Raw genomic sequence first — 26,713 nt, 5'->3', positions numbered from 1 at the left:
TTGTGCGGAAGTGGACCGGGAGATGCGACACGGTGTGGGTGTGTGGGGACGGGGCGGCGGGAGCATGCGCCATAATTTGTGGACGTCACCATCTTCGCCCACGCCAGGCGCTTGATCGTGGCGCGGTCACGATCATAATGGGCGCCATAGTATAAAGGCCTCAAGTCTCCCCAGGTCCTCCTTCCGGTGCACGCGCCGACCCACCCGCATCTTTCTCTCCTGCTCTTCTTTAATGGCCATCTCGATCGACCAGCTCGTCCTCAAAGGCGACATCGTCCAGCCTCCCGCAGTCCAAGCACGCATCCGCGATTACCTCACCAAAATTTTTAACAATTTCCAGCCCTTCGCTAGCGAAATCGCCCTGAAGCTTTTAACTAAAGAACTTGAGCTCTACACTCGCGACGGCGACGGAAAACCGCACGCGAAGCTCACTTTCGAGATCGTCGTCGACCCAAGTAAGCCGGCTTAGTGTTCGCCTTCCCAGTCTGCAGAACGCTTTCTGACGGCCACCGTCTGTTTTGTTAGGCATGATTAACGGTCATGGAGCGATGCATGGCGGCTGCGCAGTCTTTCTCATCGATACGTACGTTCCGGTCCTCCTGCTGCCGCCATATGGTGCCGGCTAAGACCATTCGGACATACGCGCCCGCGTTCAGGTGCTCTTCCTCCGCGTTAGCCATTCTTGCCATGCATCTCGAAAAGCCGTGGAACCACGTCTCGCAGACACTCAACACGACCTTCCACGCTCCAATGCCAGTGTAAGTGCGTACGACTCGCTCTCTATCTCTGAATCTCATGCGCTTCGTGCCACGACAAGGGGTGCCACGCTGCATATTATCAACGTTACGCAGTCGCTAGGTTCGCGAACAGTGTCGGTTCTTACTGAAGTATGCCCTTGCTGGTCCCTTGATGTTGTTGCGTTTCTGACAACGTGTGTCGTAGATTTGGGATGTGACGAATCACAGGCTGTGCGTCAGTGCCGTGCATAATAAGATGGCGCCATCATCCGTGTCGAGGTTGTGAAGGTACATATTTACTATGGCGCATGCGCGTAAAATTCACATGTGCTCTCCTATACAATCGCAAGAGTCGAATCGTTTTTGGCTGTGCTCGTGGAGTGTGTTGAATTCGAAGCCGTCCAGAGACAGATTGTACCCACCATCTCCAGGGGTTTAAGGTGGTCTAATGCGCCGTAGTCTCGAGGAGCGGGACGCAAACGAGATTTGACTGGGACAGAACTATTCTTTGAGCAATATAGTGGAAGCCAAGCGCAACCTCGCAAAGATTTACAGTGTTTGTGCATTAGAAACGACAGAAAGACGGCAATGATGATGTCGAGGCCGGCAGCAAGTGCAAATAGCAGAGCTATATTTAACGACATTTCAGTGTTCTCGTGCTCTCTATGGTACGCGTTAGAAAGACGAAAGTAGCCCACAAAAGCACACGCGGAACGTGTGCGCCAAGCGTGGAGGAGAGAGCGGGATCGAGAATGGAAGGGAGCCTCGAGTCGTTTGTGGGCGTGGTGTGAACAATCGGCAGGCGTGAACTGCCGACTCGGGGCCCGCTGATGTAACTACGTGGACGCGTGAACGACGAACATGATTGGCAGGGGGTTACGGTCTAAAGACGCGAGGCCGGAGTCAATCGCACGGTTCGATGATGTTCTCCTGCGGCGATGTGGTCAACGGGGACACACCATGCGGAGGCGCGAACGGGGCGTACCGGGCGGGCGAAGGTCCAGCAGAAGAGGGACGTGTACGCGCGCGCGAAGCCGACCTCGGCGTAGACGAACATGTACGTCCACTTGCGCTTGAACGCGGCGAGCGCCGCGGGATCGCAGAGCTGCGGGTGCCGGCTCTGCAGCTCCGCGACGACCGCGCCGGAGAAGTTCGCCTCCAGGCGTCTGTGGGTGCGGTGTGAGCCGTCTCACGCGAACCGCGCAGCGAGCGCACACTCACCGGCCCCACTCCCGGAGAGTGCGCGGGTAGTCTGGTGGGCGCGTGTGAGCAAAACGCATGGAAGCAAACGGTATGATGCTCACGGACGCCATGGTCTTCTAGGTTGTGGAAGATGAACTTCCCGGGCACGGCGCTTTGCACGGCGACAGGGAGCGATGTGGCACTTGGGAGCTGGGAGTTCGGCCAATGGTAGTGGCGCCCAAAATCGTCCGGCCTGTGCAGCGGGCGACGCCGACTCGCGGTAAGCTCTTGGTGACACACATAAACCGAGTTCGAAGACGCACTGGTACTCGGACCACCGATGCTCGGGCTGAGACGTGGCCGTGATGACAATCGTCGCGCGATCAGGCTTGAGTGCCCAGTCTAGGATGCGGAAGAACTGGCCGAGATAGCGCGAGCCCACGGCCTCGATCATCTCGGAGGACACGAAGGCGTCAAACGCGCCGGCGAACTCGGGCGGGAGCTGGCGGTAGTCGCACAGATGGACGCGGACGCGCTCGGCGACCCCGGCCTTGCGCGCTCGCTCTTCGGTCTCAGCCTTCTGCTCGCGAGACAGCGTGACGGTGTCGACGGTGCAGCCGAGGAGCGCCGCCTGAGCCCATTCGTGTCAGAGGTTGCTGCGAGAAGTTGTGCAGAGGAAGCGTACGTACCTGGATGGCCATGGCTCCCCAGCCGGAGCCAAACTCGAGCAGGCGGTCGCCCGGGCGGACGCGAGCCTTGGCGAGGAGCGCGTGGATCTTGCGGAGCTGGGCAGCTTCGAGGTCGCCGGGGCGTGGGCCACCGACGAGATCGCCGCGTGGGCCGCCTTCGGCGTCGCTCCAGATCGCGCACGAGTACATCATCTCGTCGCTGAGGAAGCACTGGGCGGGTGGGGAGGGCGGTGTAAGCAAAGGTCTCCCGCGAGAGGGCAAGGTTTAAAAGCACCTTGAAGAAGCTGTTGGACGTGTCGTAAGCGACTTCCTGGAGGTACCAGTATCCGAGTGAGCGGGCGAAATCAGTGAGCCAAAGAGATGTACGCACCACGTTCCTGCGGGACATGTGCAGGGTCTGACGGATGCCCAGGGCACCGATGGCGATCGCAGAGTACCGCGAACAGAGCGCACTGAAGGTGCTGCTAAGGCCGGTCAGCGTGGCACGATTGTCGAGCCACAGCTACGAAACGGGGGTGAGTGTTCGGAAAGCCGGAAACGCGTTAGCGGCGGGCATACATCGAGGAGGTGCTTCATGCTAGAGACGTCAAAGTCCCCATTGAGGTAGGCCTCGGAGACTAGGGAGGAGGGTGGTCAGAGCCGGAGGCACGGGCGCGACATGATGGGGAACTGACAGCCAATGTCGCTGGACGACATGATACGGGTCCACATCCGATCTTTGCGAACCGTCAGGGTGACGGTGGGGAGTGACGTGTCAGGGTTCCCGAAGGAGTGGCTACCATGATCGTCGTCGACGACGAGGTGGCCGTTGATGATGCCGTCGGCGAAGATGTTGAATATGGCGGCCCGGGCTGGGAGAACGTGTCAGCGGCGAGCAACGTGGAGACAGAAAAGGCGGCACCGTAGCTGTCAACCAAGGAATACAGTTTCTCTGGGAAATGGTTGGCGGAAACGAGGTAGGATCTGAGCGTCGGGGCGTGGAGGCTTGCGACGGTCATGGTGGGGCTGGCCGCTGCTCCGAACAGGTGACTGGGCGGAGAGTTACGAGTTGAGTAGAGAGGGGAAAAGCCCTGTGATCTTTCCTCTTCTCCTCCTGCTGGACATTTTAGAGCCCATCACAGTGCGCGTCGCCAAGGACAGAACGCAGCGGATGGTTCGTGTCCTGGCAGACTTCGGGCTAGGACGCGGATCAGCGCCCGAAGGAAGCGCGCTACGGGCGCTGCTTGGCGGCTCATCAGCTGGTCGGTAAGTAGCAGTTTACGAGCTTCGAAGCGCACCCGCGATGCTCTAACATATATACGATCGCTGGCCGTTAATTGCTTCACATTGCTTATATTCCCGCGCCCTCTTCCACGCCTCCGCACGCGATTGCCTCAGGCTCCCTCGTCCTCCGCTCTCTCTCTTCCCTCTCGCACTGCGAACCAACGAGGTACGGCCACTCGCGCTCCTTCACCGTCCTTACCTGTCTGCGCCACCTGTACCCCGCCTAATCGCCTTCTCTCCCACACGCCGCGTCCCCTCATTCCCGGCCGCGTCCGCTAGACCCCGCCCGCGCTCTCGCGTAGTCTCGCGTCCGCGACTGTAACACGACCTTCTGTTGGACGTCGTCCGCGCTCATTACAGGCTGTGTCAGCATGTACCAGGGCCTACGCAGCGAACCGTCGGTGTTTCCTTTCAAGATGGAACCTCGGTTCCCTGAGGCTCGTGAGGTTATTTCGGGGACGGAGCCTGCGTAATGGCTCCGGGTTGGTGCGAAGTCGTCGGTATGCACGTACTGCTCGTATGGAGCCAACTAATGCCGCAATGCACCGGGTATGGCTTTTCTCCAGAGATGATTCGAGGGTTTTCTGAGTGGGCTTCATCGTCTTCTACTACTGATGTTGTCGGCACAAGCCGGGACTGAAAATCCATCTGAAAGCATACCGTAGATTGGAGAGCTGTCCGCTGTCAGCGTTCGTCTGCGACTTCAGCGCTCGGCAGAGGTGGACGCGTTAGCGCTCGTCAGAACCCCACCGCGACGAGGATCGAGGAGGCATACGACCACCAGCTGCGCGGGTTCAATTGCTGCGTCCTCGGAAGTTCTTGACCGGATATGGATGCTGGGCGCGGCTCACCCGACTTCAAGCCACCCTAAATGCCGCAAGCACGCCATTCGCAGTTAGCCCACCTTCGCCCCGTTTGCTGCGACCAACCCGGAGGGTATGTCACGCGGTCCAAGCGTGTGCTGTGTTCCCAACCAGTAGTCACAGTTTACTGTGCTTGCGTGGATGTCATGTGAGAGTCAGTCGATGTGGATGTTTTCGTCCTGCAAAGAACGGTGTGCCCTCGATATTTGTACGACCACCACCCGACTCTTCGTGCCATTAGTCTAGTAGTCCTGAAGGATCTGAGTGGTCCCTACAGGTTTGGCAGACGTCCGTCCATGCACTACTTAACAGCTTCCGTTCATGGCTGTGTAGGCTTTTCTGATGGACTTGTGTATCACTCAGATACATTCGCTCTCGCGGATAGATCAGCCAAGACAATATATAAATCGGCTAGAGACAGCGGTACCTTATCCCCTCTCCCTCGTACCGCCAGCGCCGGCTCTAAGGCGCATCAGATACGAGCGACCTGTAAGTATTGCAACCCCCGCCCCTGAGCCCCTTCGCGCTCCTATCGCGCCCTTCCTAACTCATTTCCTGCCTCCTCTTGCGCGTAACTCCAATTCAGCCCTCAAGACCCCGCACATGGCCGAGCGCGAACAGCTGCTCATCTCGCCCGACGGCACGCCTATCTGGGCCGGATCCTCGGGGGACCCGTCCAAGCCAGCGATCGTCTTCGTACACGGTCTCTCGTCCACCGCGCGGAGTTGGGACGCGCAGTTCGCAGACCCGGCTTTACTCAGCGCGTTTCATCTCGTGCGGTACGAGATGCGCGGGCATGGACGAAGCGGGAAACCGGTCGACGAGGACGCATACTCGTCCCACAAGATCGCTGCGGACTTCAAGACCGTCTGCGACGCCTTTGGGGTCGTGAGGCCGATCCTGGAGGGCTGGTGAGTTGTTGCACGTCTAGTCTTCGGGATGCCGAAGATGCGTCAGTGATAGAGGGCTCGCGCTGATGGTGGTGGAACCCGTTCCGCAGGAGTCTGGGAGGTAAGTAGAGTATACGCACATCATGACCTAGACACCCACTGACCGCCATCCCCCCACCCGCATCACACGCGCTGTGCGATTCGCAGGTGCTGTCGTAGTAGACGTTGTGACCGCGTACGGCGCGGACTACCTTGCGGGCATCATCTACATCGGCGGCCCGACGGTCGCGCTGCAACACCCGTGCCTGCACCCGAACTTCCTCGCGGTCATCCCGCAAATCATGTCGCCCAACGCGGACGACACGCACCGCGGCGCGGAGCTGTTCGTGGACTCGTGCGCGAAGGCGCCGCTGCCGTACGAGACCAAGCTCGAGTGGATGGGCGCGTGGGTCGCACAGCCGCGGATGAGCCGCCATTGGAGCACCCAGCGCAAGCAGGATCCTGCGGTGTGGGAGGCGAGTGCGCGCGGGATCCCGGTGGTGGTCATTCAGGGGCTGGAGGATGCGCACTGTGCGATCGAGGAGACGATCAGTCTGGTTAGAAAGGTGTACGCGGACGTTGAGGTGCATTTGTTGGAGAATGTTGGGCACTCACCACATGTCGAGACGCCAGAGGTAGCAAACAAACTAATGCTGGAATGGGCGTTGAGGAAGACAATTTCGTAGAGTATAGGGTAGCTCAACTTCTATAGCCCCCTGCTGGTCTTTCTATGCACTCACTCCAAGTTCTGGTGGTCGAGCAGAGGCCGGCATGTGCCGGGACGAACGCGTCGCGGTGCCGTGGGAGGGCGGGACAAACCGCGGGTGATGTGGAAAGTAATCGAGGGAGGTTTGGACGTCCGGGCTGGTAGCGAGTGCATCGGTTGTCGGGAACTCGGGATCTGAACGCGAAGAGATGCATAGCGCAAAGAGTGATGATGGCGGGAGGACGAAGGCGTAGACGCTCAGTGCTCTGCTGGACTGGTTCGGTCAGAATCGGCTGGTACCGATACCATGGCAATCATGCTATCACGTGCACTGCGAGACTGTCGCTCCGACTCGCAAGCCCAGTAGTCTTCTGTCTTTCCTCCTCGTCCTCGTCACTGTGCTCGCCGTCATCCCCGCATCCTTGGAAAGAGGTGTCATTCCATACCGTTGCCTTTTACCTTTCCATCATGGGCAAACTCAACATCGCTCACCACAAATCCTATCACCCTTACCGCCGCGACAACATTGAACGGGTGCGGCGCGATGAGGAAGAAGCGCAGCTCAAGGAAGCTGCGGAAGACGGGCGAATTATGCTCGCAGTACGTCTACTTTGCCTGGCCGTTCGACCTCTGCTGATAGTGATCGCGCAGGATTCAGAGGCACGGATGGAGCTCTTGCGGCAGCGTGCAGGCGTGAAACGGGTTCGTGCTCATGATGGTTCCGACCTCGAAGATGCCCTCCAGAAGCAACGAGACGAACAAGAGCGGGGGTTGGAGAAGGATGGAGTACCAGAGGCGGGCCCGTCGTCGTTGACCAACGCGAAGGGCCACATTAACTTGTTTGAAGACATCGAGCGGGTGAGTCATGTTTCCGTTTTATGCGTCCCTCGTACTCCGCAACATCCTGTCGCCATTTCTGTCACTGATTCCTGCCCATATAGTCAGAGATGACGCTCTCTATACCTGTGCGGTCCACGAAACGGCGTTCAAACGACCCCGACGGCAAAGAAGAGACGGAGAAGGGCTTCCCGCTCGCTCCGTTAGCAAAGGACCTGAATCCTTGGTACTCTGACCGCGGCCACGAGCGGAACAGAGAGCTCGACGGCGACAAGCAGTACGTCTTCCTCCTTGCCTTCCACGTCTGCTCCCCCTCATATGTGTGGCCTCAGACGGCGAGACCTTGCGCGCAAGTCCACCCACGACCCCCTTACCTCCATCAACACCCAACTCGCGTCTCGTCACGACCCACCATCACGCTCTCGATACCCGGCGTCGTCCCGTCCTGCATCTCAAGGTCCGATTCCCCCTGGGCAAGGTGCCAAAGCAGACGTCACCGAACGCCTGACGCGGGAGTCCTCGGAGCGCCAACGCGCTGCAGAGCTCATTCGGCGGAAGAAGCGGGAGGCGGCGGGGAGCGAGACGCCGAGCACCGTGCATGGAGGCATGGGCGGAGGGAACCGAAGGTATGGGGATGTGTTCAACCGGCAGGCGGTGGAGGAGGTGCAGGCGTCGAGGCAGCGCGGGCATGGTGGCGGCTACGGACGAGAGAGGAACGGGCGGGGGCACGGATGGTGAAGAAGCTGAGGGGTGAGTTGCTTGTCGACGACCTTCGGTTACATCTGGTCGCTGTGAGACTCAAGTCCTTTGCAGCGTGGTGTACTGGTGGGTCTCGCTGGGCGATCCACGCCCCCCGCAACGGCCCTCGCGAGGCGACGGTGGACCGCAACTGCGCCGACCTTCCGAACAGCGTACTCCCCCATCGCATCTCAACGACAACTGCTCGGGCTTCGGAGTGCGTCCTCCTCATTCCACAGGTCATTCACGTGTTCATCCCCTCCCCCCCCCCCCGATGTGCATCAGGGAGTGGTGTTCTCCCTTCGGTGCCGTCAAGGAGGAGGCCGAGTGTAAGGCCCTCCGCTCACAACGCATCTGCACTCAACCACGATACACTGTCGACAGCCCCACGTCCCCACGGTCGGCCTCGACGGAGAGAAGACCTCGCCACCACCACAGATGCTCAAGACCCTGCTCCTGCTACGGAACTTCCAAATGCCACTGCGACACAGGGCGGAGTCGAAACACAAACTCAGGGTGCTGCCCTTGCGACAGAGACTCAGGACTGTGCCGCATCAAAAGCCCTGTCCAGGTGACCGAGGTCGAAGTCGAGGACCCTCCCCCTCCGAGCAGATCTTCAGCCCTCGTGATTGCTTGTCGTCGAAGGTCTGCGCGTTCCTCGAACACGCGGAGAAGGTCGGGTACACGTACGCCTGGATCGACACCTGCCACATCGACAAGTCGAGTAGCGCAGAACTTACCGAAGCGACCAACTCGGTGTTCCAATACTACTCCTCTCCGGCATCTGTTACGTCGACCTCAGTGACGTGTCAACGCAGAGCATCAAGTTCACAGGCCTCATCTCCGACGACAGCACTCCGAAGAACAGCTTCCGCGGCAGGAGGTGGCGCAAGTGTAGCCGGACGTTGCAGGAGCTCATCGCGCCGTGCGTCATCATGTTCTACTCGAAGGACTGGACGCCGCTCGGGACCAAGTACGAGCTCGCCGAGGCCCTCGAGCAAACCATGCGCGTTCCCGTCTCCGTGCTCCACTTCGAGAAGCTGTTCGTGGACACGAGCATTGCGGCGTGCATGTCCTGGACGTCGGGACGTCAACCCCCGAAGACCAGGCGTACTCCCTTTTCGGTCTGTGTTTGGTCAACATCCCCACCCTGAGCAGTGAAGGCGAGAACGCGTTCTACTTGCTGCTGGAGGAGATTATGAAGATGCTCCGCGACACTTCGCTCTTCCTGTGGCGAGCAACCCACCCGATCCTCGACAACTGCGCCAACGACTCTCTGGCCCCTCCCACCCAACCGTGCTTCATCTCACCGCCGGCCGCCCATCTTCGCCATGCGGAAGCTCCCCATGCCTCCCGCCGGCGCCACACACAGCGCAGTAGAGGTCGATTCGGTGATCAAAGATATGTATCGTCGCGCGGCCGTCGTACACGCCGGACCAGTAGCTCGGAAGGGCCATCCTCAAGCTGCTGTGCGCGGCAACGACGAGCACAGCGCCGGTTCGCCTCGCCTTCACGGACTTCCTCCAGCTCCAGCAACGGGTGGTGTTCGACAGACTGTGCTGCACCGTCCCCCGCGCGCCGTGGATGGGCGACCCGCTCCAGGTCCACTTCTGGCGCCTATCATATGTCTCGCTGCAGATCACCGTCCCCCCTACCTCGGGCCGCCCACCTTCGCCACTGCCACCGCGGGACGGACGATCCGCCTGCACGCGACCTGTCTCGTGCGCATTTCTGCACGATCCGCTGGCACATGTCCCCGAAGACGTGGGGCGACGCGCGCGCTGGAGGGCCGTATTCGCGGGTCCGCGAGGTCGACCACAACGGCAAGTGGGCGGTCGAGGGGTCGTTCGCGCCGGGCCTGATGAGCCTGCGCGGGGAGGTGCTGCAGATGCGGCGCGCGGGGACTGGATGGTGTGGCCGAGCATCGCGGACGATACAGAGCTGTGTGAGGGGACGGCTTCGTTAAACGGCGCTGCGTGAGTTTCTTGTCTGTTTGTCTTCGGTTTTCGAACGCGTGTAGTTCTCCCCCGCTCTGCACACACATCGTTACCGGAAATTCAGACCTCCTTGCGTAACTGCAACGAACCAAGACAGAAGCATCCCAATCCGCTAGCAACCTGGTCTCGTTCGAAGTGCCTTTCGGGGAAAGCGAGTGTCCGTCTCGTGTACACCGCGCGCGCCTGGCGCGCTTCGTTTCTGCCCCTCACTTGCCGAAGTCTGCTGCTGGAGGCTCCGGAGAAGTGAAACTCTGGTTGGGCACCTGCACGGGGATATCCATGTACAGCATTTACCCAGATTTTGAGCTGGGCACAAGGCGCAGTGCCTCGGTGAGCCGCCAGGCTGTGACGTGTCCAACTTCCCGTCATCACGTAAGCACCGTATATCAATAGGCAGTGCGCGCTGCACGATGGCGGAATCCCCTCTTCTCCCTTCTTCTCCACGAAGAGCTGCGTCGGTGAGGCTTCAAGGGCTCCTCCTGGTGCGATCTTTACTGACCAACGCTCACCGAGCACAGCGTCAAGGTGATGTGGCTCCTCCACACGGCCACGGCGCACCTGCGCTGCTTCAATAGTCCTGAAGAAGTTCCTGGGGGTTACGCCATCCTTTCCCATGTATGGGACTCACCGGATCAAGAGGACACCTTTCAAAGCGTCAATGCTTTGAAGGAACGCTGCCGGGAACCATCACATCATCCCCCACCTTCGAACCCTGTCCGCGCCATAATCCTCAGAGCCCTCACCTCCAAGGTCCGGAACCTCGCACCTGCAACGGTCCCCCGGGATCTCTTATCGGCCAAGATCCGCGACTTCCTGGTTTTCGCCGAGACTGATGGCCACGAGTGGGCATGGGTCGACACCTGCTGCATCGACAAAACGAGCAGTGCCGAGCTGACTGAAGCGATCAACTCCATGTTTCGGTACTACGCGCTCTCGAGCGTCTGCTACGCCTACCTCAACGACGTCGCGGCGGACACCTGGGATCGTCTAGACACCTATAAAAACCGCACGGGCTTCCAGCTGAGCAAGTGGCACTCGCGTGGATGGACACTACAAGAGCTTCTCGCCCCACGCACCGTCGTGTTCTTCACATGCGACTGGACACCCATCGGCACCAAGTACGAGCTTGCGGAGCTGCTTGAGGGCACCACGGGTATCCCCATCGCTGTTCTCCGGTTTGAGCGAGGGATCTCGGAGATGAGCGTGGCAGCGCGCATGTCCTGGGCCTCTCAACGCACGACAACGAGGGTCGAAGACGAGACATACTGTTTGTTTGGGTTGTTCGGGATCAACATGCCGACAGTGTACGGCGAGGGTCGTGGCGCGTTCTACCGCTTCCAGGAAGAGCTCATGAAAAGGACCGCGGATACATCCCTCTTTGCGTGGGGGAGAACTATGTGCATCTTGAAGCTAGGGGAAGTCATCCCGGATCCCCGAGGGCATGATCGACACGCCGAGTCGGCTTCTGACCCGGCGCACCACCTCTTCGCTCCAGCACCCGTGTACTTCAGAGGCTCTGGGAACATCATCTTCGAAGATAGAGGCGTCTCTTCCGTCTCGACACCCCACGAAGCACATGGCGAGTCTTTCGGAGCTTCCGATCCTGGCGCAATTGAAGTCCCGCACTTCGCCGTAACCGCACACGGCGCGCACGCCACCATCCCCATCATCGAGATCACTCCGACATTCGCCGTCGCCGACCTGTTCTGCTCACAAGATCACAGGCCGCTATACCTTATCCTCCACCGTTCCTCGACGAACGCTACCGTACGCGGTTGCGCGCTTTACACCTGTGGACTCCCTGCGTTCAGGCCCTTTAGGCTACCCTGCCGCCTCGCCACCCCGCGCGACCCTCTCTCCTTCCTCTCTCCAACCCCAGAAACCACATGGCGAATGACGGACGTCTACATTTCATCGCGCCCGAGCGCGCAGTCTCTCTACCGAACACCAGAGCTCTGGACACGCGTCACCCACCTCCGCGACAACCTCTCCGCGCCCTTCCACATCCGCCCCCCCGTGCTCGCCGCAGCCGCCGCTACGGCTTGGAACCTCGTCGACGCGACGGACCTCCCTGCCGCCTGGAACGGCGTGCCCCCGCTTGTCCTGGTGTTCGAGCACCGCGCAGTGCACAACCGGCTCTCCCTCGTCCTCGGGCGCTGCGACGGCCGCTCCTCAGCCCTCCCCGCCCCCTGCGCGGGACCAGCCGCGGCGCGCCCGCACTTCGCGTTCGTGCGCTTCCACACGTGGCCGCACCGCGATCCGCTCGCGGGGGTCTTCGCGCACTCCTGCGGCACGGACCACATCGAGGGCTGGGCGGATGGCACGCGCGCGTTCGAGGGCCTGTCGTGGAGGCCGGGCATCTGTCTGAGCACACAGGACGCGTTGCGGGTGCAGATGAAGTTCCGGCGAAGCCCGCTGGGTGCGCGGGGCGAGACGTTGGACCTCGAGTTTGAGGTGGGCTGGGGGGAAGGCCCGCGGCGGGACATCCCGTTCATGCGCGCGCGCATCGCGGGGTCCACATTCTCCCCACGCGGCGTGCGCGCGAGGTAGTCCAGGAATGAGTAGTGCTTGTACGACAGACTTAGATCACAGTGGGCTATTGCCTCTCGACCCGGCGGAACCGAATCTGCAGCGGCCCGTCGCGCACGCTGAGAGGACTTGGGGAGATCGAGGCTTCGAAGGTACCCATCGTCATCTCCAGCAACCGCTTCTTCGGCCATGGACCCTCCATGGATATGTGATCCGTCTCGCACGAGTGCGTCGCCACGAGGTGTTGGCCTAAGCGGAGGGCAAGGAAAGGGATATAAGGAAGACGGGTGTGTGACGTCAGAGCAGGAGAGGAATGATTGGGTGGTGAAACAGTCGATGGGTGAGGTTCGCGACTGAAGATAACGGCTCTCGGATCGTTTTGGCAGAGACCGAGGGTGATCTGGAGAGGGTAGGAGATGAGGCCGGAGAAGAGCCAGAAGTGGAGCAGGAGGTAGTTTGGACGCGACCAAGGCACGCGTGGGATGACGCTCTGGCTCCTGTCGAAGTACACGGCGTCTTTGAGGCTGGAGAAGTCGGCAAAAACGAAGTGGAAGGGCGCGTCGCTGGTTAGGGCCTCACAGAACGTCCTAAGGTCGTCCATCTTCTCCTCGTCAGGATCGACGCCTGCCGCAGGTGACTCGCGGGCGTCGACGCACGTGGCCGTCGTCCTCCATCTGTCCGCGGGGATGGGTTCGTCCATGAAAACGGCGTTGTGAGCCGCTGGCTGGTAGATCGGCGCTCGGGTGATCCTGTCGATCCGGACTTGTCTGAGCACGAGGTAGAGCGGACGGCGGGTGGACTCGTCCCCTTCCTGGACACAGTCGGAGCAGAAGAGGTTTACGAGGAGGAATCGGCGTTCATCGTCGAGGGAAATCGTAGGCGCCGAAAGAATGCCCCCGTCGGAGGTCAAGGTGAACATGGGAGGGACGAGTGCCGAAGTAGTGGAAATAACCTGTGGGCGAAGTGTGAGCAGACGAACAGATGAGCCAAAAACATCGGTCGTACCGTCGACTCGCTGGCCAACACCAATGCGCCTGGCTCGTACTTGATGGTGTGAGTGTTCGTGAACTCCCAGGGGTGGGAGGGAAGGAGGTGGCCATCGACAGCGGGGATCTCGCTCAGACCAGAGAGCAGAGAGCTCAGGTCGTGAAAGTGGGATTTCCCTCGCCACTGCCAGAGGAATATCGAGGCATCGCGAGACGTCTTCATGATCGCCTCTAGAAGCCGCGAAAACGCGTTGTCGCCTTCTCCGTACAGGGTCGGCATGTTGACCCCGAATATCCCGAAGAGGCAGTACGCGATGTCTTCGCGTCTCGTCGTCTCCCGTGTTGAGGCCCAAGACATGCGCGCCGCAATACTGACGTCCGTGATCGAGGTCTGAAACCGAAGGACGGACGAGGGGATACGGGTCGCGCTCTCGAGGATATCCGCGAGTTCGAACTTGGTGCCGATAGGCGTCCATTGACTAGAGAAGAACACGACAACGCGGGAGGCGATCAGCTCCTGAAGTGTCCATCCACGGCTATGCCACCTGCTTAGCTCGAAGTCGGCAATCACGTCCAGAGGGGATACGGCGCTGGAGAGGGCCCGGTGAGAGCGATGCCGTCGGTGTTAACGTCGTCGAGGTAAACGTAGCACGCGCTGGAGAGGGCGTAGTACTGGAACATCGAGTTGATAGCTTCGGAAAGCTCGGCGCTGCTCGTCTTGTCGATGCAGCAGGTGTCGACCCAAGCGTACTCGAAACCGGCTTTCTCGGCGAGCTCCAGGAAGGAGCGGACCTTCGGAGTGAGACAGTCGCGCGGGTTGGCGGTCTCAGGCCTGTCCTGAGCGATGTTGTGGATCGACGTGGATGTGGAGGTGGTTGTGAAGGAGCGGTGTTGACTAAGTGCATCGAGATAGCTCTGCTTTTCCGGTAGGATCATGGACAGCGCTGACACGACTGCATTAGTGATGACTTCGTTCAGCTCCTCTCGTGTTCGTGGGAGGTCGTGGTCTTGAAGCGAGGGAGTTTGATCGAATTTCTTGTTAAGTGCTTGGATCTTTTGGAAAGTATCTTCTTCGGCCGACCAGGTATGTGATAAGATGGCGTAACCCCGGGGAACGTCTTCCGCACGAGGAAATAAGACCAGATTTGCACATCTAGTACCGAGCAGCCACATTGGGGCTATAGCAACTGAGATTTCAGACTTATGTTAGAGACACGTCAGAAAGAAAACTGACCAAGTCAAATGTAGGGAGCGGCGTGTGTTGTGGCAGCGTTTACAGCGCAGGCTGTGGAACGAGATGCTGGTGATGTCTTGAGGCTCTTGTGTCGAGGAACTGGTGGGCTTTGGTGAGGAAAACGTAGCGGGGAAGTATGCGCCCCACTGACGTCGCATGGTGAGCCTCCCCATGAAGAGAGGCGCTGGCCGTGCTAAAACCTCCGAGGTCCCACTTATGGCGCGCACGCGGACCGCCGAGGGATGACAACTTAGGGAGTCATTCATTCCACGTCTTCGCGAGTTGAATATAAGTTACGAGGTCCAGGGGTCGCGCGCACCTGTCTCATTGGTAATCGGGGACAGTCTCGTCGGTTGGCCACGGGAGGCTCAAAATTTCGATAGTCAAAGTCATGAAATGAGGAGGCGATGGTAGACGCCTCAGAGCTTGGAGGGAGGGAAGAGCATCCAGAGAGGAAGAGCCGACTCCAGCTGAGCTGGCGCTCTCCGGGGATCGGATGCGGAGGCCGGGATCGTCCGGGCCCTCGAGTTGAGCGCTTGATCAGCGGCTCGCCGGTTTCGGTCTCAACGCCTCTGAGGCTCTTTGTCTCTCTATGTCTCCGTCACGAGTCAACATGATGTCCATACAGGTTTTCAATTGTCTCGTTCTCGTATTCACTGACAGTCTCCGTAGTGACCACAATGTAGATATGGGCTAAAACGCGTCCATGAGGCTGCAAGCGTACTCTCCTCGGCTCGTTTTTTACCAGACCGGGTACTTCACGCACTTCTGCAGCCACAGCCGTGCGGAAACAAGTCAGAAGGCGCCCCACGATCGGCGTATCACAGCTCGACGTGTTCATACCTCTTTTCTCCCTTCGCCTGCGGGACACGCGTCAGCTCCCCCTTTCGACGCGAGCACGGATCTGTGCACTCACGAGCGTCGCGGAGCACCACGCCTGCGGTGCATCGCTCATCTCGAACTCGATCGTGCCCCCGCGGGCGATGTCCGCGTGCGTCAGGATCGGCTGCGCGAGTTCGCGGCCGTTGACGGACACGCTCTTGATGTACGGCTTGAAGGGCGCGCCGGGCGAGGTGATAACGAGCGGCTTGGGCGCGCCGGGGAGGGCGATCGTGACCTTGTCGAAGAACGGTCTGCACGCGAGGGTGAGCGTGAAGAAGCAGAGAAAAGCACCGGCGCGTACGTTCCAATCACGTATTCGGCGGACACGGGGTCGACGGGGTAGAAGCCCAGCGCGCTGAATATGTACCACGCGCTCATCTGCCCGCAGTCTTCGTTCTACGGCAGGAAATATGAGCCGGTGGCATGCGCAAGGAAGGAGAAGCACGCACGCCAGATAGACCGTTCACGGAGGCGTTGTAATTGTCTTTGGCGATCTCGCGAATGCGCGACTGTGACTTTGACGCCGCGCCGGCAAGCGAATAGAAGTATGGAATATGGTGCGAGGGCTGGAAAACAAAAGTCTAAGACGGCATTTTCAGGGCAGGGATCAAGCGACGGACCTCGTTGGTGTGATCGTTGTGCCCGCCGTCAAAGTGCTGGTCCAAGAACGCGACGAAGCTCGCGTTCCCACCACGTCTCTGAATGAGCGCCGGGACATCGTGCACGACGTCGAACGTGTACGCCCACATGTCGCCCTCGGTCCAGCCCGCGTCCTGGCCCGCCCACGCGCCGCTCGCGTTGCGCGCCTCCATGAAGCCCGTGTCGTTGTTGAAGATCGTGAAAGGCGCAGAGAAAGCCCGGGCGCGGAAGTGGGCCGAGTCCTCGGATTTACCGAGCGCCGCCGCGAGGACGGAGAGTGCGTAGTCGTCGTCTGGTACGGCGGGGTGAGAGGCGAGAAGTAAGAGAGACGAATAGCTTACAGGCGTAGTCAAGCGTGCGAGAGGCGGCTTCGGAGTGTATGTCGGAGGCCACAAAGCCATCGGCCTCGTAGACAGAAGACAGGCCAGCGCGGACTTCGTAGCCGACATTCTGCGATGACGTCATCAGTATTTGGAACTAGCGCGGGAGTGGTAGGCCGACCTCTTCGCGGTCGAAGTAGCTGAACCATAACATCAGTCGACCTTCAGAGGCTGAATCAACAGGGAGACGCACGAAGTATTCCAGTCGTTCTCTGGAGGCACGGTCGCATCTTTGTGGACGGCCGCGTAGGCGGTGTTGATATCGAAGTCAGTGATGCCTTTGATAACGGCCTCAGCAATCAAAGAGTCAGCATGAGTTCCAACCATGATGTTGGTTTCTTGGTAATAAAGCATGAGGGACACTTTGAGAAACGCATGGAACACCGGTACTAACCAACAATGTTCTTCCACATGGGCAACCAGCCTCCCTACACGATTCGTCAGCATCTACATGATACACGAGATCGAAAGCATACCTCGGTGTAGTCCTGGAGCATGCTGGTAACCATTCCCGGGATGCGCTCGGGAGCAAGGAGAATCTGCCACGCCCACTCGGCACGGAAGGTGTCCTGCAAGTGTACTGGTCAGCGAGTATGGAATACTAAGAGAATGCTCACTTACCCAGATCGAGTAACCAGTGTAGGACTCCCCCTCGTGCACCATGTCGTCATATCCAGAGTAGTACTCGCCATCTTCGCTCTGCTCGTACGGGTACTGCAGAGTGCGGAAGATGCCCGTGTAGAACATGACGCTCTCGTCCTCACTGGCACCCTCGATCTGGACGAGGTCGAGCTTTTCCACCCACGCTGCGCGCGTTTTCTCCACCGTCTGCTCAAGTGTCGTCCCGTCCGGGACCTCAGCGTCCAGGTTCTTCCGTGCCTGTTCGACGGAGATGAACGACACCCCCACACGCACGTCCACTACCTTCGTGTTCTCCGCGAAGCGCGCAAACGCGGACAAGAGCGCGCCCGCGCCCTCCGTCGCGCCCTCCGCAACCGAGCCGTTCTGCGCCGTGCCGAAGCTCTCGAACGGCTTGTTGAAGCGCGCGACGAAGTACCCGTTGAACGAGGGTGCGGAGTTGGGACCGATGATGAAGTCCTGCCGTTCCGGGTTGCGACCGCTGATCTCGCGCTTTGCGGGGTCGATGGCGATCGCGCCGAGTGGGTAGGTGACGTTGGTAGGATCGTCGGAGCCCATGACAGATGCGCGCGTCGCCTCGACGAGGACGTAGGGCGCGGCGGTGTTTGTGAATGTGAAGCGGAGGTGGCCGACGCGAGACGCTGGCAGAAGGTGACGTCATTTCAGACACGTGGGCAGGGGGTGAGAGCAGGAGGAGAGCGTACTGGCAGACTGCTCGCCGTGTATGGTCCCGCCCTCGATAGAGTCGAGAAGGACAGAGTAGTACCCCGCGGTCGCAACCTCATTGGCGTGACTGAAGGACATCCCGCGGTCCTCGAAGATGGGTCGTACAGTACCAGCACCGGGGGCGATGATTGCTTGGCCACTCTCGCCCATCCAGATAGCAGGTTGATGTGTCCCCTGGAATCCATGGATGGAGGTGTCCGTGTAGTTGTACGGTGTGACGGAAACATAGTTCTGACGAGTTTGAGCGACCCAGCGGGTCATGGCAAAGGGAGGCGCAGTAGAAGGTATCATGCCTCCAGATCCGTTGGGAGAGTCCCCGCCATTTCCTATGAAGCTTTTTGTATGCTATCAGTGACCGACTCGCGTACACCCTCATGGACTCACGGGTCAACGAAATCGACTGCGGTACTCGCGGGTTTTGAGAATGCTGGTGGGGCGTCACGCCGGTGAAGCTGAGCATTGGTGGTCGCAGCGAGGAGCGCAAAAGCAAGCAAACGAGCCATATCGTCGAGCGGGAACCACTGGTGCCCAAGTCCCAGTACTTGGTGCTTGGTGGTGGTCACCAGACAAGGTCGTGAGCGCTCCGTGCAACTTGAAGTGAACTGCAGACGGCCACGTGGCTGGTCTCACGAATAGACTCTGACGTTAAGTAATAACAGTTGACTCTGATTTAAACTCCGACAATCGCCGATTATTACCCCAGCCGCCGGTCGACTTGTTCTCAGCGAGCCACGCCCTCCCGCATTCATCTCCTGTCCACCACCTTCTCGAACTTGCTCCCAAAGTCTCCCTGTTCCGCCCGACATGTCTCGCTTACGCCGATAATACTCAAATCTCTCATAACGTAACCTCCCTCGTGGTCTAGTCACCTGCCATCGCCATGCCCCATCTTGCAAATTCGCACCGCAGACTCGTCTGAAGACCGCCTGAGAAGCGCGGAGAACCCCCCAAAGGCCGATGTCATCACCTCACCTTTTCATCATGCCCATCGTAAGTTAGCTGTTCTTCCCAGCTTGTTCACCACTGTGACATCCTCTGCTCATTCCAACAGCTCTGCGGCAAATTGTCGGACGAGCGGACTTAGCTTCCACTCTTTCAAGCCCGGTCTTGCTTGCCCCGCTGAGCGCGCCATGATACCCGTCGACGGCCCGCTGCGTCGCGGGCACAAGGTCCGACGATACTCCCCACCATCGTCAACTGACCTACCGTGCCTTGGGCGTGAACGCTTGCGCCCGGGGTATAAGTCGATCAGTCAAACGCGTCGATCCCGCCACCTCCATTATACGGGTCAACGCGATGCGCGGACTTGCCTTCTCGGTGCTCCCCCTACTCTGGACGGCGGTGGTGGACGCGTCAGTGAACACTTTCGGCGTCCGCGACGACCTCCACTTTCCCGTTCACGCTCGCGCGACGAACAATGACGGCTCAAGGCCCATCTACAAGGACCCGAAGGCGGACATTGAGGACAGGGTGAACGATCTTTTGCCGAGGATGACGGTGGAGGAGAAGGTCGCCCAGCTGTAAGTCCCTTTTGCTCTCTATTCTCGCTCCAGACCTGGATATATGCGCATACAGCATACAAGGAGACATGAACGGGTGGATGAACCTCACGGACCCCCTCGACGACACGCTCACTTTCAACCAGACCGGGCTGGTACGTCCCCATTCTCTTTACTCCCTTCCCGCGTCTCATTCGATATCAGGAGGAGATGATGCGCCTCAAAGGCGGCTCGATCTGGGGCGGCTACCTCACACCATGGGACAAGTTTGTCTTTGGAGTAACAGTGGGCCAAAAGTACCTCATGGAGAACACCACCCTCGGCATTCCTGCACTGATACAGTCAGAAGGTACGTTTCTCTCTGTCTATGTGCACAGTGCTTCTTTTCATTGCGCCTCCCACCAGGACTCCACGGCTTCACCAACAATGGTACCATTTGGCCATCCCCGATCGGCTGGGCCGCGTCCTTCAACCCTGAACTGCTCCAAAAAGCAGCTGTGACGATTGCGGACGAAGCTGAGGGCCTGGGCATCTCGCACGTCTTTGCACCCGTGCTTGACCTTTCGCGCGAGCTCCGCTGGGGGCGAGTGGAGGAGAACTTTGGGGAGGATCCGTTCTTGTGAGTGGTCATGTGCACATTCAGCCAGGCGGGAGCTCAAATCCTCTCCAGGACTGGCGAGATGGGCCACGCGTTCGTCACCGGGCTACAGTCTGGGTCGCGACGGAATGTGAGCGACACCGCTATCGCGCGTATGGCGGCCACTTGCAAGCACTTCGCCGCGTTCGGGTCGCCTCAAGGAGGCTTGTGAGTACGCGCATGCCGTCGACGGGCCAGCAACTGATTGAGACGACACAGGAACACTGCGCAAGTGAGCGGCGGCGAGCGCGAACTTCGCTCCACATACCTCAAGCCGTTCAACCGCGCGTGCGTCGAGTCGCTTTCGATCATGACTGCGTACTCGAGCTACGACGGTATCCCGGCCATCGCGAACAAGCGTACGTCTGTGTTGAAGGTTACCGGAAACATAGCTGACGTCATTAATTATAGACCTCCTCACGGATATTGTATGTCAATATAAGCGCAGTATGGCCGCAAAACTGATTAGCAGTGCAGCTTCGTAACGAATGGGGCTACAAGTACTGGGTCACGACCGACGCCGGTTCTGTCGACCTTCTCATCAACCAACACGGGACGTGCGACTCACGCGAGTGCGCCGCCAAGGTCACACTTGAAAACGGCTTGAGCGGCGAGATGGGCGGCGGCACCTACACATTCCTCACTCTCCCGGACCAGATCGCCGCTGGGACAGTGGACATTAAGCTAGTAGATGAGACGGTCAAGGCCATGTTGCGCACCAAGTTCTCGCTTGGGCTGTTCGAAAGTACGCTCACGTTCTCCCCCTTACTTTGCCTCTTGCTCACGCCATACACAGATCCCTACCCGTACGACGACTATCTGTCGACCCTTCGCACCCCCGAGACCCGAGAGCTATTGCACCAAATGGAACAAGAGACGATCGTCCTTCTCGAGAACCACAATAGAGCACTTCCCCTCAGCAAGTCCATCTCGTCGGTCGCGCTCGTCGGTCCGCAAGTGGATCGCGTGTCGTTTGGCGACTATGTGTTCTTCAACGCGTCTCTTAACGGCATCTCCCCGCTCGCCGGTTTCACCCAGCTGCTTGCGAACACCTCCGTTGAGATCAAGTACGCGCAGGGTTGCGAATTGTGGTCGAACGACCCGTCAGGCATCCAGGCTGCGGTCGATGCCGCGAAGAGTGCGGACGCGACAGTTGTGATGGTGGGCACGTGGACTCTGGACCAAACTCTCCTCTGGACACCGGGCACCAATGCAACCACGGGCGAGCACGTCGACGTCTCCGATCTCGGCCTGGTGGGGGCGCAGATGCAGCTCGTCCAGGCGGTCACCGACGCTGCGAAGGGCCCTGTCATCGTCGTCCTCATCAGCGGCAAGCCCGTCGCTGAGCCATGGATCCAAGCACGTGCGTATCTCCCATGACCGACCGCCCGTGTCCCGCTGACCCTCCTCCAGACGCCGATGCCGTCATCCAGCAGTTCTACCCCGGTGAGCTCGGCGGCCTCGCGCTCGCCGAGATCGTCTTTGGGGATGCGAACCCGTCCGGAAAGCTCCCTGTCTCCTTCCCCCGCTCGGTCGGGACGACGCCTGTGTTCTACAACTACCTCAAGGCCGCACGCTTCGTCGACCCGGGTTCTATCGCGGACGACGGCACGCTGCACTTCGGGCACCAGTACGTGCTCGACTCGCCCGTGCCGATCTGGAGCTTCGGGCACGGTCTGAGTTACACGACGTTCAACTACACCGACCTCACCCTTTCGAGCGCGAGGATCTCACCCGGGGAGGACTTCAACGTCACCGTCACCGTGCACAACACCGGCACCGTTGACGGCGCGGAGGTCGTGCAGGTGTACGCCACCGACGTCGTCTCGTCCATTGTGACGCCCAACCAGGAGCTCGTGGGCTTCCAGAAGGTCCCTCTTGCGTGCGTCTCTTCCGTCTGTCCCGCCGCAGTGCAGAGAGCTGACGTGACCGTACTCGCAGCGCGGGCGAGTCGAAGACGGTCACGATCCCCGTGCTCGGGAGCCAGCTCGCGCTGTGGACGCTCGACAACAAGTTCGTCGTCGAGCCGGGCGCGTTTGCGATCAAAGTCGGGACGAGCGACCAGAGGTTCCTCAACGCTACTCTCACGGTTCGGTAGCCGAACGCGGGAGGCCTGTTTGTGTACATTAGTGGGGGGCTACGATATGACGCCGTTTCACCTCAGGGCAGACATGAGCTTTACGTCCAACGTTCCTTCCTGCTCCATATACTGTCTAAACTCCGCGATCCGTGACGTGCCGCGTTTGCGGCCACCTGCCCTCCGATCTCGTGCCGCGGGATGAGTAACTGAGTACGAGGGCCGCATCTGCCAGTCCGCCGTGGACAGTGTGGGGTCGTCGGTGGACATGGCGTAGGTTTTGGCGGGAGCATACATACCAGTCGCCACAGCGAGGGGCAGACCCGAGATTCCGGGTGGAGGAGGAGTCGGTCACGAAGCAGGCGCTGCAGTAGAGGTCGACGAGGGGGAAGTCGTCGAGCGCGAGCGCGGGCGGGGATGAGCTGAGTCGTCTGGTATCGGTATGCTGACGCGGTACATCGAGCTGATGGCTGCTGTGAGCTCGGCGCCGCTCTCCTTGTCGATGCTGCACGCCGCAGCTGTTGACTGCGCTCGAGGAACAAGGGACTTTCGGTGACAGACGATATCGAGGGGAGGAGGCGGGCGTCACGACTCGAGTTCAATGCACGGCGTGTACGCGCATCGCCGCTATAAGTTCGCTTGTCGCGCCCACCGGCCGGCGGTCAGATAAACTCGTCGCAGAAACCGTCGCAAACGCCCGCGACGGGCAAGTATGATACAACATGCGAAGGCGGCCGCATGCGCGTAACGTACACGGCAAGAAATCGAAAGACAAGTGTGCGCGACGAGTCCGCGAACGCGTACGGTGCTCACTGGCGCGACGGATCCTCCCATCCTCCCATCCTCCCATCCTCCCCGGGTATGTCCTCCGGGTATGCACCCTCTACCGCATTCCCGTCCTTCGCGCATCCGCATACCCGCGTCAGACGGAGACGGTGTCGACGCGCGGGCGCGGCGGGCCGGCCCACTCGACCATCATCGGCGAGGAGGGCGCGCGCGCCTTGTGCGCGACGGCGAGGATCGCGATCACGCCGAGGCCGGTGAGCGCGACCCAGCCGAGCCAGGCGAAGGCCATCATCGCGCTGAGCGTGCGGCACTGCGCGAACTGGGCGCAGAAGGAGAGGTCGGGCCAGATAGACTGCGGGTTGGAAGAGAAAGAGAGGGGCGTCAGCGTGCGTTCGAGAACGAGGCGAAGGAGAACGGGAGAACGGGAGAACGGGGGAACGGGGGAACGGGGGAACGGGGGAACGGGGGAACGGGGGAACGGGGGAACGGGGGAACGGGAGGCTAATAGAGTGTCTGACCAGCCCCCCTGGTGTGACGACGGTCTGGTGGGACGGGGACACGGACCTGCGGAGTCCCCGCGTTGCGTCCTGCGGGGCACCGGACTTTCGCCATGACTCCCCACACTGCGGCGGGCTCGCCCGTCGCGCGCCGTATCCTGCCAAGTGAAGAAGTCGCGGTCCATCCTCTCTGCAGCTAGCATCGAGAAGAAGCGATCCGCGCCCAGAGGCGGAACCCAGACACGAACGACTCCCACAACTGCCGTGGCTGCCGAGGGAAGGGGGGAACGCAGAACACGATGAGGGCAACTTACCGTTGACACGACGCATCCGGACAACCAGAACAACCACAGGAGGCCCACTGAACCGAGCTCGAAGACGTTGTTTGACGACTGAGACGAGAATTGAGGGGGGATCCATCGCAGCCTGCGGCGCACGAGTGTGGGTGAGCGCAACGGTTCTCACGGGAGCCACAGGAGACGTACACGAATGGTATCGTGCCTAGGGCGAGTATTGAGGAGACGAGTAGCTCGACCACGATAGGGTCTGCGAAGAGGTCATTGAGAGAAGCCGGGCTCACAAAGCGAACACCAACGCACCGAAGAAGTCGCGGCCTCCATTGAGGGTATCTCCGGGGGGGAGGTGGGTAGTATAGGAGAGACGAACGATGGTGATAATGGTGAGGATCCCAGCGAACACCCACTGCGCGTCCAAATCCGCACTCAGCCCTTCCCTCCAGCCCCTACGCACGAAGAAAAAGGCACTCACGAGGACGATCCAGAGGGGCACGCGGAGAATGACCGGAAGAGGGCTCATCGCGCGGCGGTCTACGCCCAGCGAAGGAGAGAAGGACGTAGAGCAAAGAGCGAAGGGGGAAGCAGAGCCAGCCGGGGCAGTCGGGACCGAGCTCGTGTGGCCGGGGTGGTGTTATATTGCGTGCCTTCCCGTCCCTGAGACGCTGCCCGAGGCCGCGCACCGAGGAGACCGACGCGCCGACGCCGGGGGCTTGGAATTCCTGAAGGCTGACCCTGCGGGGCGCGCGCTGCCGATTGGGCCATCCAAAATTGAGGAGGGCCTCGTCGTCAGCGAGCGAGATCTGTCGTTGGCTTCTGCTCGAGCTCAGGGCGGCGGTCGTCAAGGCGGGCGCCCTTGCGTGGGGGCAGTCGACAATGAAGCGGTCAACATGAACTTGGAGAAGAACAGAAGAAAGGAAGTTGGCTGCGCGATCTGCCAGAGGTGCGGGGATGTGGGTGTGTGTACGAAAGCGCAGGCGGATCCGGAGATGGAAGGAAAGCCAGGATCACGACTGTCCTGAGTCTGTATGACCGGGCCGGCTTTTCCGTGTTCCTCCGAGAATACGACGCGTATGGTCACACCATGTCACATCGTGTCTGTCACTGTCGATTTTGCGGACCAGCATAAGTTCGGCGGGCCCATTTCCCTCCTGAGACGCCTTAGCGCGCGCGGCTATCTACGAGATTAGATAGCGCACCGGCCGAGACTCGCGAGGGAGATTGGAGGTACGAAAGCCCAAGCAGCTTCTGGAGATTGCTCCTCCAGAAGTGCGCTCTTTTATATTCGCTGTCTACCATGTACATGAGTCAACATGAGTCGCTCGCGCGCATACACGCTGCAACGCTAGCTTGCCTGCTTGCGCTCACATGTCGCACAGAGTCAACGGAAATACAAAGAACAAACGCGCGTGAGGCGCGAGGCATCTTCGTACGATACTGGAAGGAGTAACTACGTAGTCAGGGCCTGGGTACGCTCCAGGCACGAAGAGCAACGTGCAGGAGCGCACTGTAGCCAGCAGCGGCCCGGTCGGTACATGAGGCGCTCAAGTGAGCTCTTGAGCGACGCGCGGTAGCCTCGTGGCTGGGCGTCGGGACCGCGCGCCCCGCTTACTAACACCGTGACTGGCGTGATTACCGGAAAAGGGAAATTTCCGTAACATCACCCCCTTCTCTAACATCGTGTCCTCACGATTCAGGCCAGAGTCCATACGCGAAGCGGAACGGTCAACGTTCCCTTCCATCGATCCCATTTGCGCGACCATTGGTCCCACTCGTGATCTAGGGGGTCCGTTAGCTGGACTAAGCGCGCGCGTGGTCCTAGGAGACGGAAGGGTCGAGGAGCGGTGGGATTGTGTTTGTGGTAGTCTTCGATTAGATCCTTGTACTTATCGAATAACTTTCCACGAGGGATCCAAGTGTTCTCGGAGATGGGTTTGTCTTTCCATTTGACAAGGTATTGCACAGTGCCGGATTCGAACTTGGAGTTTACCACGGCTTCGGGTTCCTCGGGCTTGTCAACGCCTTCAGGCGCCATGGTCTCTAAGCGCTCTTGGTTGTCGAACTCGGGGGCAAACGCAGGGGTGAGCAGGTCTTCATTGAACACGGGGTGAATACCACTGAGCGCTTTGGGGAGCTTCAGCTTGTACGCACTTGCACCGACTTTCGCGAGGATTTTGAAGGGACCATAGCGCTTGTGCTCCAACTTTTTGTTTGGACGCACAGTGGTGATGTTGAGCGCTTCTAGCCACACGAGATCTCCTTCTTGGTAGTCTCGTGCGGGATTGCGGTGTCGGTCGTATTTTTCCTTCATGATTTTCTGTGCTGCTTTCAGGCTTTCTGTAGCGGCTTCGGAAATATCATCCATGCGTGTTTTGAACTGTTCGGCTGACTCGCTCTTTGCCGGCTTGTGTGTCTCTACCCCTGTGTACGGATGGAAACCATGCGTCATGTAGAAGGGGGAGAATTTGGTAGCAGAATGTTGCCGGTTGCGATACGCAAAGAGCGCGAGGGGTAGCCAGTCGACCCAGTCATCTTGTCGGTGATTGATGAAGATGCGTAGGTAATTCTTGATCTCCCGGTTCATGCGTTCAGTCTGTCCATCCGTCTGAGGGTGATACGCTGTGCTTGGATTTCCTTGTATCCCAAGCTTCTGGTACAAGCTCTTCGTGAAGTTGGATACAAACTGCGGACCTCGGTCTGACGTGATCTTGCGTGGAAGCCCATGGTGGGACCAGACATGCTTGAGTAGGATGTTTGCGTACCCTTCTGAGTCTAGTGCTTCGAGACATGGGACTGCGATAGTGTCCTTGGATTTCATGTCTACGCACACGAATATGGAGTCAAAGCCGAGACATCTGGGGAGATGTGTGATCAGATCTACTGAGATGTATTCCCAGTTTCGACTTGGGATTTCGTGTGGGTGCAGTGGAGCTGACTTCGCTTGTGTGCGAATCTTCGTTCGTTGACA

At 59.6% G+C, this 26,713-nt stretch overlaps 9 protein-coding genes across 9 annotated transcripts; 5 read left to right on the top strand and 4 right to left on the bottom strand.

Moving 5' to 3' along the window:
- Positions 1-232: 232 nt before the first annotated feature.
- BXZ73DRAFT_52906 (HotDog domain-containing protein) lies at positions 233-1,023 on the top strand (the record flags this gene model as incomplete). The annotated part of the gene is made up of 5 exons (XM_048020895.1): positions 233-455; positions 526-583; positions 657-758; positions 818-887; positions 943-1,023. The coding sequence occupies 5 exons, from the start codon at positions 233-235 to the stop codon at positions 1,021-1,023; spliced, it is 534 nt and encodes a 177-aa protein (XP_047873984.1).
- A 617-nt stretch (positions 1,024-1,640) lies between these two features.
- Positions 1,641-3,606, bottom strand: BXZ73DRAFT_105207 (cyclopropane fatty acid synthase; the record flags this gene model as incomplete). Its single annotated transcript, XM_048016182.1, has 11 exons — positions 1,641-1,667; positions 1,723-1,903; positions 1,959-1,989; positions 2,042-2,172; positions 2,243-2,550; positions 2,609-2,818; positions 2,883-2,918; positions 2,979-3,110; positions 3,167-3,225; positions 3,283-3,459; positions 3,510-3,606. The coding sequence occupies 11 exons, from the start codon at positions 3,604-3,606 to the stop codon at positions 1,641-1,643; spliced, it is 1,389 nt and encodes a 462-aa protein (XP_047873983.1).
- A 1,731-nt stretch (positions 3,607-5,337) lies between these two features.
- On the top strand, positions 5,338-6,349 carry BXZ73DRAFT_105206 (alpha/beta-hydrolase; the record flags this gene model as incomplete). The annotated part of the gene is made up of 3 exons (XM_048016181.1): positions 5,338-5,645; positions 5,735-5,745; positions 5,832-6,349. 3 exons carry the CDS (start codon positions 5,338-5,340, stop codon positions 6,347-6,349), a joined length of 837 nt encoding a protein of 278 aa, XP_047873982.1.
- Positions 6,350-6,837: 488 nt separating this feature from the next.
- BXZ73DRAFT_52910 (uncharacterized protein) lies at positions 6,838-7,944 on the top strand (the record flags this gene model as incomplete). The annotated part of the gene is made up of 4 exons (XM_048020897.1): positions 6,838-6,969; positions 7,021-7,227; positions 7,311-7,483; positions 7,539-7,944. The coding sequence occupies 4 exons, from the start codon at positions 6,838-6,840 to the stop codon at positions 7,942-7,944; spliced, it is 918 nt and encodes a 305-aa protein (XP_047873981.1).
- A 2,525-nt stretch (positions 7,945-10,469) lies between these two features.
- On the top strand, positions 10,470-12,491 carry BXZ73DRAFT_52891 (HET-domain-containing protein; the record flags this gene model as incomplete). The annotated part of the gene is made up of 2 exons (XM_048020892.1): positions 10,470-10,595; positions 10,692-12,491. 2 exons carry the CDS (start codon positions 10,470-10,472, stop codon positions 12,489-12,491), a joined length of 1,926 nt encoding a protein of 641 aa, XP_047873980.1.
- A 1,152-nt stretch (positions 12,492-13,643) lies between these two features.
- Positions 13,644-14,629, bottom strand: BXZ73DRAFT_4611 (heterokaryon incompatibility protein-domain-containing protein; the record flags this gene model as incomplete). Its single annotated transcript, XM_048019634.1, has 3 exons — positions 13,644-14,004; positions 14,028-14,248; positions 14,426-14,629. Coding segments are annotated over 3 exons (786 nt in total), but the record flags the coding sequence as incomplete, so codon positions are not given.
- Positions 14,630-15,511: 882 nt separating this feature from the next.
- BXZ73DRAFT_105203 (glycoside hydrolase family 92 protein) lies at positions 15,512-18,459 on the bottom strand (the record flags this gene model as incomplete). Its single annotated transcript, XM_048016180.1, has 13 exons — positions 15,512-15,550; positions 15,607-15,823; positions 15,874-15,968; positions 16,022-16,138; positions 16,193-16,503; positions 16,553-16,661; positions 16,713-16,731; positions 16,785-16,929; positions 16,986-17,019; positions 17,068-17,160; positions 17,213-17,871; positions 17,935-18,290; positions 18,341-18,459. 13 exons carry the CDS (start codon positions 18,457-18,459, stop codon positions 15,512-15,514), a joined length of 2,313 nt encoding a protein of 770 aa, XP_047873978.1.
- Positions 18,460-19,252: 793 nt separating this feature from the next.
- BXZ73DRAFT_105202 (glycoside hydrolase) lies at positions 19,253-22,190 on the top strand (the record flags this gene model as incomplete). Its single annotated transcript, XM_048016179.1, has 11 exons — positions 19,253-19,476; positions 19,532-19,610; positions 19,660-19,804; positions 19,861-20,074; positions 20,126-20,260; positions 20,312-20,451; positions 20,504-20,520; positions 20,570-20,837; positions 20,889-21,455; positions 21,506-21,974; positions 22,034-22,190. The coding sequence occupies 11 exons, from the start codon at positions 19,253-19,255 to the stop codon at positions 22,188-22,190; spliced, it is 2,415 nt and encodes an 804-aa protein (XP_047873977.1).
- Positions 22,191-23,091: 901 nt separating this feature from the next.
- Positions 23,092-24,268, bottom strand: BXZ73DRAFT_105201 (uncharacterized protein; the record flags this gene model as incomplete). The annotated part of the gene is made up of 5 exons (XM_048016178.1): positions 23,092-23,307; positions 23,767-23,878; positions 23,938-23,998; positions 24,052-24,154; positions 24,221-24,268. 5 exons carry the CDS (start codon positions 24,266-24,268, stop codon positions 23,092-23,094), a joined length of 540 nt encoding a protein of 179 aa, XP_047873976.1.
- Between the last annotated feature and the right edge of the window lie 2,445 nt (positions 24,269-26,713).

The sequence above is a fragment of the Epithele typhae genome (genome assembly GCF_022376455.1).
Source record: "Epithele typhae strain CBS 203.58 chromosome Unknown BXZ73scaffold_62, whole genome shotgun sequence".
NCBI classification, from domain to species: Eukaryota; Fungi; Basidiomycota; class Agaricomycetes; order Polyporales; family Epitheliaceae; genus Epithele; species Epithele typhae.
Note: the sequence above shows the minus strand (reverse complement) of the source record. Positions and strands in the feature narration are given on the sequence as shown.